The sequence below is a fragment of the Rattus norvegicus genome, chromosome 8 (assembly GCF_021556685.1).
Source record: "Rattus norvegicus strain SHRSP/BbbUtx chromosome 8, alternate assembly SHRSP_T2T, whole genome shotgun sequence".
Taxonomy (NCBI): domain Eukaryota; kingdom Metazoa; phylum Chordata; class Mammalia; order Rodentia; family Muridae; genus Rattus; species Rattus norvegicus.
The window spans coordinates 18,955,292-18,972,074 of NC_141541.1; the positions used below are offsets into that span (position 1 = coordinate 18,955,292).

Sequence of the window (16,783 nt, forward strand, 5' to 3'; positions counted from 1 at the left end):
CTTGGAGGTAGTAAGGAAGAAATCCTTTCTGATGGTGGGGCTGGCAGCACATGGGATACCACAATAGATAGGCTTCAACTATGACTTTTCAATGTACTCTGAGCAGCTGGAAGAGGGACTTAGTTCTCCCATTGTTGAGATGGAGACAGACATGGGATAATTAGACTTGAGGTGAAAAACCAGAATTTTCATGGTAAGTTGAAGCTGGGCACTTGATATTTAATGAAAATGTTAGATAGAAGACTCTGGAGTTCAGAAAACAAGCTCAAACTGGAGTTATATTTCTGATTATCATCATTTATGACTAATACACAAAATGATGAAAATGTTTGGGGCCATCAGGATCACAGAGGGATAAAAGAACTCTGAGGGCCAGCAAAGCTGGGACTCCTTAGCTGAAGGTAATCTGACTCAGTGATCTTAGGATGTGTTTAGCTCTCAAAATGTCATCTTGACATGGACTCAATGAAAGGCATATCAGCCAGAAATGTCTACCAACAGATTTATGAGTGATATCTGCCTGAGGTTATCTTCTGTAGACAATTCTAGCTCTTCAAATTGAGTTAGAAAACTAAGAGTTGCTCCAGTATTTAAAATTCATAAGAAGGAAAATAGAATGAATTTATTGGTGGAAACAACTCCATTTTGACCATAAAGTGCTCTCTAAAAGAGATTTTAATTTAATATTTTAATCATTTATATGTATTTGCCATTTTTGTGAGTATGCACAATTTTGTATGGATACCTGTAGAGGCCGGAAGAGGGTGTCAGATCCTCAGGAACTAGAGTTACCGTGAGCTGCACAATGTGGGTTCTGGGAATCTAATTCTGGTCTTTGGCAAAAGCAAGACTATCAGATACTCTTAACTGCTGAGCTATCTCTCTCAGCCCCTATAAATACCGTCAATGAAGAGAGTCATCTGCCAGAGGCCTTTGGCTATGATGACCATCTGCAATGCTGTTTGTGAATTGTGGGACCTGGAATGCAAGCTTGTCTGGGGGAAGGTGTCATTGTTTATTTGTGATCATGACACCTCACCAAGAGGGCAAGGAATTTGGCAGATAAGAACTGAACATTTTACTTCCCCATGTACTGTTTCCTTTAAGAATAAATTCCCAGCAAACCAATAAAATCAAGTATCTAGAAGGGATGCCATAAATTGCACTGTGTGGCTTTGACTAAAAAGCCTGTGTAGAGGACTTGTTCTTGGTCCCATTCCCAAGAGTCCATTTTTTCCCACCTTATTTTTCATCATCAACTTTCATTTCTGCTGCAAAACAACTATCTTGTTATAAACATCAACCTCCAATATTTGTACTCAGACTAACAGCAAGGCTTTCTCCCTTCCCTTCTTGGGAACTATGGCTTCAGGGATGCCTTCTGGCTGGAAGGGCTACAAGAATAAATTCTCTCAAAGATATTCTTGATGGGAACAGGCAGACATGCGGAAGAGATCAAGCTTGTTCCTTAAAAACAGTTGCCTTGCTGGTGTCAGAACAGGCGCTCTGGATGTTGCCTGAGCTGATTCAGTGTTCTCAGGGCACTGTTCAAAGTCATGGGGGGTACAGAAACACATCAGCCAATTACATGAATACACCACACAGGTTTCCAAATCACACACATTCCCTACAGGTTTGAATTCCTCCCCAGCAAATGGTACACAGCTCTTGCCAACAAGAGAAGGAAACAGAAGACATGGAGCCTCTCATGTGAGTATGTGCTGGGAGCTACTAAATGAATTCCACTGGAGCAGGAGCCCAGGGCTGATGGCCTGGCCTGAACCTACCAACATCTATAGACATGAGGGACAACAAGTAAGTCCTATTTTCCCTGGATGCCTTGATGAGCATCCTGGAAGTGTTTTGGGAGATCTGCTCTTGTATTTTATCTCTTCAGACCCAAAGGTCAGTTAGGGAGGAAGGCAACCTCTGATTCATTGGTTAAAAACAAATTGAATTAAGAGGGACAAGAAGGAGTGGCTCATAGCAAAGTCAATTGAAATGTGCCTTTAATGGTGGCCTTTTCCTTTATTGGGACAGTTAGTTGACCTATCATTAGGTCTGCAGCTTTCTCCTTCATCCCCCTGGCTACATTCTATCAGTCTAACAGAAGACGCTATTCTCCTAACTCCATGCTGGTCCTCACGGAGGAGAGCTACCTTTACAAGGCTCTTACGAGTAAGACACACTAAGACAAGAGATCAACTCCAGGCTGATTCTACTCATTTAGATTTGGTGACTTTGTGACAAGGCTTTTTGTTTACTTCAGTAGAATAGCAGCAAGTCACACCTCTGCCTCTCCAGAGTTGTTGTCCTGCATTACTTGTGTTTCCAGTGGAATTCCAGCCCCTCTCATGAGGTTGCTGCCGGTACCTACTGCCTTCATAAGTCAGAAAATCCATTCCCTGCAAGCTGGACTAAGAAGAGCTGCTGGATCCTTGTGGATGGAAAGTGACAGAAAACACTATTCAGTGACTGTAAAAATTCAGTCATAGAGATTAAACAAAGTTTTATTGCTTCCGTGAGAAATAGTACCTAGTGTGCTGGGACCATCTCCAAAGACCCAACCCAATGTCAAACCAGTCAGCTTTGTAACTGAGGTTGTCAAAGACATTAACATCAGCACCAAGTTTAGGGAGGTGGTTTAATTGGTAGGATGCTTGGTTTCTAAGCATGGGGCTATGAGTTCAGTCCCTAGAACATATGTGAAGATAGAATGATATGTATGTAGATACAGAGGCATGTAGCAGAATCCTAGAGCTAGGCTGGTAGCAGATTAGATTCCTTGAGTTCCCTGCCTAGCCAGCCTAGCCTACTTGATAAACTACAGGACAGTAAGAGATCCTGTCTCAAAAACCAAAAGGAGAATGAGGCCCAAAGAATAACACTTCAGGTTGTTCTCTTACACACACACACACACACACACACACACACACACACACACACACACACAACCACACAATCATAAGCACACATGACAACAGTCACCAATACCACAAGCAGAGTGAGATGTTTTGACCCAGGCTTTAGGATGTGTGTGCCCTGCATGGTCTAAAAGGCTCCATAAGTGTAAGGAGCTTCAGGAGTTGCATTACCCATACAACCGTCTGGTGTCTGATGCTGAGGTCTGCTCTGACAGCTCCTCTTCAGAGCCTTGTTGGTGACATCTACCTCTGTGCTCTTCATCATCTGCTGATCTGCCAACTTTATGTTCTCTTTCATATTTAGTTCTTCCTTACTGAATCTAATTCATCCTTCCCATGTGCATGTGGGTGTTGGGTCTTTTGCTGAGACTCGAGGAACACACCTAAACAAAGTGACTTTCCCTCCTGGTAGCTATTAACTGCCAATAGCTCATCAGATAGTTGTGGGCCTCAGGTGCCTCTCCCAGGTCTATGCTGGGATATTTATTTATTTATTTATTTATTTATTTATTTATTTATTTATTTATTTATCTATCTATCTATCTATCTATCTATCTATCTATTTATCTATTTATTTGATTTTTCAAGACAGGGTTTCTCTGTGTAGTCTTGTGAGTCCTGGGATTTGCTCTGTAGACCAGGCTGGCCTAGAACTCAGGGAGCTGCCTGCCTCTGCCTCCTGAATGCTGGGATCACAGGCCACCACTGGGGCTCATGCTGCAATTTTTAACTGGCCTGACCTTGTGGGGGTCTTGTGCAGGTAGGTAACCACAGCTTCTATGAGCTCTAGTGTGTGAGCATCCACATCATTTTTAGAGTACCTCATTCTATAGCACTCTCCCATTCTCCATCACTGACACTCTTCTCACCCTCTCTTCCCACATTTTTGCTCATTTTCATTTCACCTCATCGAGGTGTCATAATTTACATGTAATGGTAACATGAGCACAGAACTCATGAGCAAACTCTGACAAATATCTACCACATGGAACCGGCGCTTTTATCAAGATCAGGAACATGCCAATCACTAAATTCCTTTGTGTTTTCTTGTCATCAGCCTCCAAGGCACATCCCAGGTCATTTATGACTTGTAAACCAGCACCTCCTCACAAACCTATACTGTATCCCCCTCAATGTTGGATATCCCATGACTATGTTTAGATATCGCAGTCTTTATACCCAGGCTGAGTGATTAAATGGTAAAGAACGTCACCAACGAAGAGTGATGACAAAGTTTTGGTTCTTATCACGGCATCTTTTGGCTACGACTTTATCCTGAAAAGACACTGTGGCTTCTTCTGTCTTTCTCAAAGGAGGAGCTGGGTATGATCCATCCATTTGATGAGAATTTCCAAAGTGCCACCTTCTTGTTTGTCTGCCCTTGGCCCTGAGCTGAGGAGAATGAGCCCAGAGATACTATCCCTAACTCCGGCATCTCAGCAGCACGATGAGCAGTTCTGTAATAGTGGTTTAGGTTGTCTTCTGTCTCTCTCCAGTCTCCCTCTTACTTGACCCAGATGGTCAGGTTCTCATGAAAATGCCTGAGGCATTGTGATAGACAGACCATGGCAAGAACTGACAGCCACAAGGGTTGGGGAGGGGAGTTGTTGTTATTGGGTATCCCATTCATTCCTGGAGACTGTTGCAGGAAACCCTGAGATGCTCAAAATAGACACTGCTAAAGACTAGCTGTCTCTATGGGAATGCAAACCAAAGGGGTTATGGCCCACAAGTTGAGAACCATTGCTATAGTCTCCATAAACAAGATCTCCTTCACCAAGATAGTCCCTTAACCTTCTAGCCTCAAGAACCATGACTAAAACTAGCCTTTGTTCTTCGTAAATTACAAGCCTGTGGGATTCAATTATAGCAAAAGAAACAGACTAGGGTAGTTGCTGACTTCTCACTTCCTGCAGACAGAAGCCATTGTTGTGGTAGATGATGATGTAACCTTCTCCTGATCCATAAATACTGTGCTTTGTCACCCCATCTCTGCCTGAGGACACTAGACACATCTGCATCTCTGGTCTGTGCTCAGGCTGTTTTCTGCTCAGAGTGTTCATTTTTCAAAATCCTTCATACTTTTTTCATGGTGTCCCTGGAATAGCTTCCTTAACTATTCTACCATTCTCTCCTCTGTGCCTCCTTGAGACCATTTTTGCTTCTGTTCTATGCTGAGTAACAGTTGTCACTAGATAAGGTATTTACAGGCAGAAGAACTACACCTTGTTCATTTTATTGTTCACCCCTGAGAAAGAGCCTAGTACTCAAAGAGCTACATTCAATAAAGTAGAAACATCCGAAGAGCCAGAGAGTGGGCATTGGGATGCTAACACATGTGAGTGCAGGCGATGCATGCACTGTATGCATGGCCTCTGAAAACACACATGTAGAAAGCATCAAATAGCCTCTTCTCTATCTCCACATAGGAAGATATGGAATAAGTATTATTATAGTGCAGGCAAGAGACTAGAGAATTGGGACAGAGATTAAGAGTATATTTCTGGGGTCAGAAAGACAGCTCAATGGTTAAGAGGGTACCCTGCTCTTCTTCCAGGGGAGGCAAGTTTGACTCCACGTCTGGCAGCTCACAGCTGCCTGTAACTTCAACTCCTAGGAGATCCGGTCTCCTCTTTTGGCCTCTGTGGCCACTGAATTCATGTACCTATACCCATCACACATAATTAAAATGTAATAAGAATAAATCTTAAAAATAAAGGCAATGCAGAAAAAGCATTTGCACATAAAAACAGTGGTGAGTTGATGTTAATTCTATGGAAAAGAAAACCTGTACCCTAATTTTCTACAATGGAGACCGACTGAATAAATTATGGCACATTAATATACAAATAGAGTGCATTGTTCAATGCCATTTAATATAAATGGATAGATGAAATGGAAATTTGTTTATGAGTCAGCATAAAAGTGCAGATTATAAAATAATGTGTAGTTTCTGTTTATTTTTCTGAAGAAAAAGAGCAGAATGGATTCAGTCAAAATGTGAACTATTTTAAAGTTGTTTTCACATTTGCTTAGTCTTCTAGATTTTATACAGTGGGCACATGACACTGTAATATATAAATGAAATGTTAAAAAAGATGCAGTCAGAAAACAATTCTTTAATACTAGTTTTGGAAAGCATCCAAGTTTTCAAGTGATTTTTTTTCCAGCCCAGTTTTAATTCTTAATGTACATACCATTTGAAATAATTGTCAAAATTAGACCTACATATTGTATAGGCTTTCTGCCGGGAGTTTCTATTGTTCATTTTAGCTCATCTTTGCTTAGAAAGATACTAATGCTACTTAGAAAATTGCTTTTGTCAGAGGGCCCATTATAAAGTTACTGCAAAGAGTATTTTTAAACTAAATTTTACTCTTTAATTAAGGCAATTAAAGGAAATGGCTGGCCTAAAATTTTTCTCTCATCTTCAGTAGAAGGCAAATACAATTCCAGGGAGTCATACAGCTTAGACTGAGCATTCTTGTTTTATCTTTGGAATATATGTTGGGATAATATAAAATTAAACAGGAAGTTCCTATGACAGAGTCCAGGAATTAGCAATACTTTTAGCTTAGCGATTACTGTCCTTGTAATAGTCTTTCTAATGACTTCTGTTTTAAGTGCCCTTTAAAAGCTTTTCATTGGGTGATTACTGAAGCTGCCACATTCTCCTGGGCATGACATCAGCTCCCAGGGTCTGAAGCTCCCTTTGAAAGGTCCTAAGAAGACTGAAGGCTGCCGTGTAGGTCAGGGAGATCCTGCCAAAAGTATCTAGCGTCTCCTGGGAGTTTGCCAAGTTAGCTGGCAGCAGCTGTTTCACTGGGTCTAATGACAAGACTGTGGCCCCAATCCAAAACAAAACCCCAGCCCTTTTGTTTAGAAACATGAAGACATCCAGCAAAGCCACATCAGAGAGGAAAACAGGCAAGCGTCCCTCTAAGCAAGGGGCACTGCTCTGTGTGAACTACATAAACTATGTACCCAAGAAGCTGGTCCCTGTGCACTGAGATTCCCTATGGCATGGAGAACGCTACAAGTGCCCATAGCGTGGCCTTGGTCTAGGCCTGGCAGCATTAGTTGTGGGTAAATTAATTCATCCACGGAGAGCTATAAAACTCCACCTTTACTAGTACATCGGATTCCTACACTACGCTGTGACCCAATGATGATACTCCAAAGGTTTCATACACACACCACTGAGGATAACACGGAACTAATTCATTCCATCTCCACATGGCCGCTGGCTCACTCATGTATTTACTTCATAAACACCCAAGGGCCCCTTGCTGCACAGCACATACTGGGTCTCTCAGCGTTTCTACGTCACCTCACTGAGTCATGAATGAAGGCTGGATAGCATCAGATGGAGACATGGCAGACAAAGAGAGCATTTGGAGCTGCGAAACCAGCAGAAGTTACGGATGATGAAACTGTCATTCTCTCAGAAGGAAGCAAAGGCTTGGAGCTGATGAAGTCATGACGTTAGGGAGAAATGGCCTGTCTGTTCTCAGAAGCCAGCTGAGAGCGATCAGAGGATTATACCTAACCATTTCTAGGGTCAACTAGAAGCTGGGCCTAATGACAAGGGAGGGAGGGAGGGACGGAGGGAGGGAGAGGAAGGGAAGGAGGGAGGGAGGGATGTGTTTGAAAGGGATGGTTTGGAAAGGTTGGGCGAGCAGGAAGTGTTCTGAGATATGGAAACTCAAGGAACTTGACAGCAGATGACTCTCAGCACAGTACCTGTCAGGGAGGCTGGGAAGTGACTACACAGACGAGCTTCACACGCTCTAAAAGGCAGGAACTGAAAGCAAAAGGGAGAAATTCCCCTTCCTTGAGGCCATCCCCGCTGGGCTGCACTGTAAATAAGGTCTGATCCAGTGTAGCTGAGAGAGCCGCGCCAACATGCTCACGTGAAAGGAGCTCTTGTGGTCATTTGGTAGAGATCAGAATTCTCCACGCAGGCTTCCTTAGAAGGAATCACTATTTCATTTGACAACTGATGTTTTGATCCAAGCTTGAGAGAAATTGGATTTTATAAAAGGTAATAATAACAGTAACTTATGTATCCAATTCAGACTCCTAAACTGAGTGAGGCATTAAAGTTCCCTACAGGGAAAAAAAAGGTTGGCCTATCTCATTTCAGTCTTCCTAACCAGACTGTGGAGATGGACTGTGTCTTGTTATTTTAGGTTGTTTAATTATTTAACCCTTCATTTTGCATAGCTTCCCAGGGATTCTGATGCTCCTTAGGAGTGTGGGCAGGGTTGGAGGAGCATGTGCAGGTCCAGAGTGGCAGGGGACATTATTCAGACGGCTGGTAAAGATCCAATTGACATATTTAATCTGGTCTTATCCGAATCCCTAATGTTCATTCTCAGAGTGGAAAATAGACAAGGTACGTACATGTTTCAAGCTTGTACTAAGCCACACACACTCCTGAAAGGACTCTGTGTTGAGAGAAGGAAAAATACAGGGGCAGGGTCGCATTTAAGAGAGCCTCAGAGTCCTTCACTGTCTCCAAGCCTCTCTTAACTGAACAAGCACCTGAGTGAGATACTTAACTCTGAACGGTTGGAGTTCTAAGATCTTTTCCTTCAGTAATGGGGGTACATGGGAAAGTTTTTTGAGGTCTCTGCAGAAAGGCTTTACATTACACACACACACACACACACACACACACACACACACACACACACAAGTGCATGTATATTTGTGTATATGGAGAAAGAGTGTATTTGTGCATGTTTCCATGCATGCAGGCACTTGCATGTATGTCAGTGGAGCAGAAGTCAACTTCAGGTGCTGTTCTCCAAGTGCTTGCGATTTATGTTTGAGACAGGATCTCCCCTTGGCCTAGAACACACTGCTGAGTCTAGGCTGGCTGGTCAGCAACCTCCAGAGATACCTGCTTCTCAGTCTCTAGTGTTGAGATTACAAGCATTTGCCACCGCCCCTAGCTTTTACATCTAATAGACAAAAGGCTTGGAAAGTCTTAAATCTCTCAGTCCTCACAGAGGGTTCTCACAGAGGGTTATATAATTTTTAGTGATATTTTACTAATCCCTCAGCCACTGTCAAAAATTTAATACTTCAGACAATATTGTAGCTTGGGCGAAGAAACACACAAACCCTACATTAAGCCCTGACCTGTGACACTTATTGGTAATGATTTTAAGGCATGAAGATGAACATTGATTATAGGATGCTTAAAGAAAAGAGGTGGGAATCAGCATATATCCCTCTTGGAATATTTCTAGGAGAAATCACTGTGACATAAAACACTGGCTGGAAGTTTTGAGGTCCCCTCTTTAAAGTCATCTGTTCAATCTCATTGTCCATGAACCTCTTGAAACAGGAGTAGTGGCACTGGACTGGGTTTCAGCAGTGGCATTGTAAACCTCTACTAGGACCACAATTTCCATAGGAAAAAAGCCCGGGCCTGCTGAGAGCAGAGACAACAGCTCTCATATCCACCCATCCCTCAAACATACCAAAGTAGCCATGGTCCCTGGGTGGCTGAACTGGTTGGGCTCCATGAGGCTAACAGAAAGCATGTCATGTCATGTCCTTTTAAACCTAATAGCTAAAGTGGTTATCAAGGAATATAAAGTGGTTATCAAGACACATCCAAGAAGCAAGAGTCACTGGGCTTAACATTAGAGGTAGCTAACAGAGGGAGAATACCTGTAGTAGTTTGAATACAAATGGCCCCCATAGGCTCATCTATTTGAATGCTTAGTCACCAGGGACTGGAACTCTTTGAGAAGAATTAGGAGGTGTGGTCTCGTTGGAGTAGCTATAGCCATGTTGGAGGAAGTGTGTCACTGGGGCTGAGCTTTGAGGCTTTGATGTTTCAAAGGCCCAGGTCCTATCCAGTTCCTCTCTCTCTCTCACTCTCTCTCTCTTCTTCTGCCTTCAGATCAGGATGTATCTCTCAAACTCCTCCAGCATCATGCTTCCCTGGATATAGCCATTCTCCCTATCATGATGATAATGGGCTAAACCTCTGAAACTGTAAGCAAGTCCCCAGTTAAATATTTCCCTTATAAGAGCTGCCTTGATCATGGTGTCTCTTTACAGCAACAGAACAGTGACTAAGACACTACCTGAGACCTTCATGTTAACTAATCTCTAAGTGGATTTGAAAAGCATGTTTGATATAGGCAACAAAGACAGTGGTATGTACAGTGCCTGTGATTTTGTAGCCACTGTGTTCTGGATCTTAGTATCTACTGTATTAAAGAAGAAATGCACACTTGTAACTTTAGAAAATACTGGACTGATTTAATTATATTTCTATTTTCATGAATTACAAAATGTTATTCTGAGAGATGATCTATAGGTGTCACCAAACTGCTAAGATGTTTGAGACACAGAAATAGAGTTCTGGAGTGGTTCTCAATGTTTGTGTAGGAACATCAGGCTGTGATCACCTAGGAACTATCTTGAATGTAAATTTCCACCTTGCTTTGCCTCCTAGACCACAGAACCTTAAACTTTGGAGGAGGGACAGTACAGAGGAGGCTCTGGAAATGGGGCATTTGACATTTTTGCATAGTCATCCTAGTTAATTTGCTGCTCACTGACCTCTGAGTGCTGTGGACTAGCCTGGAGTCTCTCATTTCCATCCTGCCATCAGGTGACATGGACTCAGGTAATCCAGGGAACAAGCCTTGGTTTTGAACATTACTATCAATTGGATACTTGCCTCTCTTGAGCTCCCTTTTTATAATGTCTGCTGTCCTGACACTAGCTTATGGTTCAGAACAAGTTACTTATACCTACAAATTACTCGCATTGTAAATTGAACACTGGCAAGCCAACCGTAGGCCTGTTATGAGACTTTCATGTTCACTGTATCTGAGGCCCTTGTACCGGTGCCTGCTAGGGAGCAGTAGCTGCAAAAGTGGATCGTAGCAGCAATGTTATCATTATTGCCGTTTAAAATCCTTGAGAAGTGCTGTTCTTGCTTGGGAAGGTGTGAGATTGGGGAAGAGTCATGCAGAGGCTATCACACCAAAATGACATGATGTGCTGGGGATATTTAAAGGAGGAAATGAAGAAGCAGTGGGGGAAAATGTGGCCCTGCAGGTTCTGAGAGACATCCTTGTTCATTTTGAACAAATATCATGCTGACACTTTGAGGTTGGTAAAGCAAGCTACTGTTACTCTAAGATAATACAGCAGGAAGCTTATATGGGGGAGGCCAAAGACTTCCCCAAGGCCATTGGCTGCTAATCATCCAGGCATTTTCTTTACACGTATATGGTATCTTAGTTCATTTATTTATTTGTGACATGTGTCTTAGGGGTAGCTGGGAATATCCTCAAAGCTTTATCCACAGGATCCACAGGAAGTTAGGTATACTTTTATCTGGCTTTGATGACGTAGAATGCTTAGGAAAACGGAGTAGGAGAAGCATCAGGATAGATGCATATATCCCTTGAAGAAGGGATGGACAGATTTCCTTATGAATCCACACGCTGTTCCTCTCCCTGAACTGAAGGTGGTAGATAGTTTAGACATTTGTTTTCCCTCTTCTCTCCATGGGCTTTTCTGTGTTCACCTTTGAGGTGCTGTGCAAAGGGGCCACACTTAGCTAAGTTCTGGCCAGATTGATCTCAAAGAGTAAATGTTGACTATATTTTCTTTTCTTCCTGACATCACAAAGGTGATCATGGAAGGTGGCTCTGTGCTTTGGCCTTCAGCTTTGAGAAGCCCAGGTAAAGACACAGAGGGCATCTCTGATTCTCTCGGAACAGTACAAGCAGTTCTTCACGCTTCATCCCAGGAAGAGGCCAGGGCTCCTGACGGACACATCTGTAGGTAAGCATCTCACTCACATACTCCACTGCACTCTATGGTTCTCAAGAAGTGACAGACTAGAAAGGCTAGGTAGGTTGGAAGAGTCAGGAGGAACACTTGACAGGTTTATCTAAAATACTTTTTCAGAGAGATCTGGAAACCTCCAGAGTTTCCTTACCACGTGGCTGATTTCCTTACCACGTGGCTGACCGCCAGCCACTGCCAGCTGACAGCTATGATGGTCTGACTTAAACAGCATAGGTTTCCCCTTTCTCTTTTCCATTTCACTCTAGGAAACTACTGAAAGTTATACCTTGCCTGCCCAAGTGTTTTCGTTGTTTGCATGTTCACTTGTTTTTGTTTAAACTCTAATAAAGTTGTCCTTTTTGAATGAGCTTTGGCTTTGCCTGACTTTTGAAGAAACAAAACAAACCACATCAAAACAAAACCTTGAGAACCTAAGAATTCTTAGTGTCCAAATGTATACTAAAGTGAACATAGTAACTCCTAAGAGCCATTGCATTAAAAGAGCAAGACCTCCTTGTCTTTACTTTATGAATTAACATTTCATAAATTTGGGGTCATGAAGTTATGCGGCTGAAGATATTTTCCATCTACAGGAAAATTAAGAACTTAATGTGAAAATCTAGATAGTTACCAGGCTATCTCTTAGAACTCATAAAATGCATGTAAAATTATCCTGTCTTCCTTGTTTTATTTTATTCCTGATGTAAGAAATTCTTATGATACTATTTTTGGTTCATTATGAATGATTCATAGGAAGAAGCTGTTTGACTAAAAGAAATAATATGTTTTAAACTGAGAAACCCAGAGAGTGGGCGTAGGGATTCATGACATGGTCTTTGGACTTTGCAATTCATGGAATTAGATTTTTGATTAGAATCTTGTCATGTCTCTACAAAGACAAGTGACCAAGTGTATAATGCAGCCAAATTATTGTTGACAGAGTATATTTTCGCTGTTATGACAGAATATTTCACATGAGTAATTTTAAGGTACCAAATTTTTGTTACAGTTCTGGGGGGCTGGAAAGACCAAAATCAGACACTAGCAGCTGTGGTGTCTAAGGAGGCTGAATCTCTACAGGTTCTCCCTCTGTGTATCCTCACAGTCAGAGGAGCAATGGGCTCCCCAGGATTCCTTGAGAAAAGCATCAGATATTCTTTATAGGTCCAGTATCTTCTTCGTTACATATGTCCCCTTCCTTCCAAAGGTGCATCTCAATACAAACACATTAAGGGTGAGATTTCAACAAAAGTCTTCTAGAAGGACCCAAAAATTCATGAGGTAACACCAATAAAATTGGGTTACCACTTCATGTGAAGGAATCTACTTAACAGACATCTCATGAGCCAAATGGATTAATAATCTCTTGTCCTTTGAAGTCTGTTCAATAACTTGGATGAACCTGAAGCAAATTATGCTAAAAGAAAACATGCCAACTTCAAAAGGGTATAAACACTATGAATTGGTTAAATAGCACTTTTTTTTAAAATAATAAAGTTGAAGTTAAATGTTTGATAGTGCATAGAAACTAGCAAGGAGGAGGGCATGGTTATGGAGGTGTGTGTGTGAGAGCCTTGTGCTGGTTACGGATAGGGGAGGCTTGTGAAGGTACACACTGATACTGTTACACGTGAAGCCATGTTCACTTCTAGGAAAAGTGAATATGCCTGATGGCTTGCACCTATGTCAATTTTGTGAATTTTTTATAACAATTCTGAGGTTAGGCAGAATTTCCACTGGGGCTTAGGCTAGGTGAAAGTTAAAAATTTCCATGAACCCATAATTATTTCAAAACGAAATAATTTTCATATAGATAGAAATCTTTATAAAGATTTTTCTTGTAGAGAAATTTCTTCATTATTCTAAAGGATGGTTCGCAGTTGTGATTGGGTGCAGGACTAGACTGTAGAGGAGGCCTGTGGCTGCCTATCGAGCAGCAGCTGCTATTCAGCACCAGGTAGACTCGTGTGTTTGAACGCTTGGCCCCATGGAAGTGGCAATATTATAAGGTGTGGCCTTGTTGGAGTAGGTGTGGCCTTATTGGAGGAAGGGTGTCACTGTGGGAGTGGACTTTCAGGTCTCCTATGCTCAAGCTCTACCCATTGTGGAACATGGTGTCGTTTCACTGGCTGTAGATCAAGATGTAGAAGTCTCAGTTCCTTCTCCAGCGTCATGTCTTCATGGAGACTCCCTACCATGATGATAATGGACTAAACCTCTGAAGCTGTAAGCCATCGTCAATGAAATACTCTTCTTTAGAGAGTTGCCTTGGTCATGGTGTTGCTTCATAGCAATAAAACCCCAACTAAGACAATTGGTGTCTATGGTACCCAGGTCCTTGGTTTCAATGTGAGGCTGTGTAGAGAAGCCTTTACTTATCATGGAGTGAGACGATCGAGGTATAATATCTCCATTAACTTTTTTCTTCTCCCAGGTCTTTCGATCTCTGTCCTGATTAATGACCAGAATTTAGACATTCCATCTGCAAACATTGCTTCTCTTCAGACGGAAGTCAAAGGAGGACACATAGCTACCAGTACTGTTCATCACAGCATAAGAATCAGCTCTGGGGTCATATGTCTCAATCCTACTCAACCCCGTCCTCACACTGCCCAAGACCTGTGCAGCGACCAGACTAGTATGTCTATTCTCCATCTCTAGCAGCATGAACACATCTGGTCACCTCATGAAGGGAGCAAGTGACAGAATTTACAGCTTTCAGCTTTTGAAATGTTATCTACAGGCAAATAATGTGTCCTCGAGTCAAACCCTAAATTATTAAAAGACTCATTAGCATTAATTCTGTCCTCTTTCCCCAAATGTGTTTGAGTAAGAGTCCAGAGAATGTTTTATAATCCTCCTTCAAAAAGATTATTTGTAGCTATTACACAATTATGTACTAATAAACAGTTTTTTCCTGTTTGCCATTTTCCCACAATAATATACATGTTTTTAAAGGATTGGTTCTCGACCTTAAAATTATGCTAATGTGACAAGAGCAATAACTCAACTGTAGCCTCTAATTCCTGTAAGGGGAAATATGAAGAGACCCTGGGTGCTACGCTTGTTTTCAGCTAATTATCATGTATTTGCTTTCCCATTAGTCCAATAATTTTTCTGTCAATTCAGAATTAAGCAAAAGGACACTGAATTATATAATGGCCCGCTTAGCATAACAGACACACCCCATCATGTCTAGTCCTCTGATTTACAGCTCTTAAATCCAGCAACCGAAGGCTGTGTGTGCCCTTTCCTATTCAGATTCCACCATGTAGTCACCCCAGTAGCTATGCACTCCTAAGGAGGTCTACCTCGCAATTAACACCAGTCTCTTCTAACCCATCATCGCATCACGTAAAAAGGATTTGGACATAAGCTTTATTAGCAACTTCAGTTCTAATTCTTTTTTGATCTTTCCACCCTCACTCTGCCTAGTGATGTCTGTTTGTCAGTAGTGGGAGTTTGGGGGTGGGGGCAAGGGACTTCCGAAAACGCCAGTTTAAAAAAACTCCACATTGGACTGGTAGCACATCTAGTAATTGGTCTTTGCACTGTGGGACAGTACAATAAATAGAGATTGTCATATTTCAGCTGAGGCTGTGATGTGAGTCTTCACAGAAATAGAAATGAACTCTTTCTGCTGCACAGCACAGTGTTTTAATTGTGTTTAGGGGGAATGGGCAAGTTGGAATACTATTGGTTTTATTTAAAAAAGAAAAAAGAAAAACAAGAAAACCTCAAAAGCAAATGGTCAAAGCCTATAAACTATTCCTAGTTACAAAGTAGAGAGATGTCTAGTCTTGTTTTAGGACTCTACAGGATGAGGAGGAGGAGGAGGGGGAGGAGGAGGAGGAGGAGGAGGAGGAGGAGGAAGACGTAGAGTTCAATCAACACAAGAGGCACACCAGCTCAAGGTTTTAACCTGGCTTACTGTACATGTTCTAGCTGGAGAAGCTTTTAGAACCTTCTAGACACAGTGTATCAATGCGGGAGAAGTTTGGCTGGGGAACTGACTTACCAACATCAGGGTCCACCGCTTGCACTCTGGTCAGCAGAGCCTTAGTGGCCGTGTTCTCATAGACACATGCAGTGTAGTGGTTGGAGGAAAACACAGGGGGGTTATCATTCACATCTTCTAGGAGCAGGAGGACAGTGGAGCTGCAGAAGCGGCCACCTCCATCAGTGGCCCTGGCAATCAGGTTGTACACTGGGACCCTCTCCCGGTCCAACAAGGCCAAGGTTTTTAACTCACCTGCGAAACAAGATAGCAGCATAGTTGGTCTGCCTTTTAAAAATGGTCTTTCCATGGAAAAGCAGAAAATCAATTGTATGAAAAACCCCAAATACAAGAAATACCAAGGACATAAGGCCTAAGTGCCCTATAAATTGAAGAAATACAGCAAATTCAATTTTGTAGGCATCATGGAAAATATCACAGAATTTTAGATGCAATGGCAAAACAACTGCTTGACCTTCAAATTAATTAACTCCTTTGCAAAAATTCCTGAGGTGCTTTCCTTTGGCAAATGGAAGAGGCTCTTGTGGTTGGACTGCTCTAGGTACATCGTTGTCCCTGGTGTTCATGGTCCATAGGCCCAGAAGCACAATATCCTGCTTCTAAACATACTATTTTTTACCCCATTTTTAAGGGGAAATAAAACCATCAAAACTGGTTGGCTTTAACAGGAAAGTCTTCAAGGGCCCTGTGATAATTAATATTGGTTATCAATTTGACAGGTCCTACCTAGAATCCCATAGGAGTCAAGGTTCCTGGAACATATAAGAGGGATTATCTAAATCAGAGAGTTCTGTGAGAGAGTGTCTTAGATAGGCTGGCTGAGGAATAAAAACCCATCTTAAATATGGCAGGCTTCACTCTCCATGCTGGGATCTTTGGATTCTGTGAATGGAGAGAATGGGCTGAGTGCTGGCATTCATTTCTCTGTCACCTGACTGTGAAAGCAATTTGACCAACTAGCTACGTCAAGCTCCTGCCACAGGGACTATCGCACCATGAGGTAAGG

General features: G+C 42.1%; 1 protein-coding gene across 4 annotated transcripts in view; it reads right to left on the minus strand.

Moving 5' to 3' along the window:
• Fat3 (FAT atypical cadherin 3) overlaps window positions 1-16,783 on the minus strand; it is a 580,764-nt gene that overhangs the window by 58,043 nt on the left and 505,938 nt on the right. For all 4 annotated transcript variants that reach the window (NM_001413472.1, XM_087560394.1, XM_087560395.1 and 1 more), the window contains 1 exon segment: window positions 15,778-16,011. In NM_001413472.1, the coding sequence (NP_001400401.1) occupies window positions 15,778-16,011 (234 nt within the window).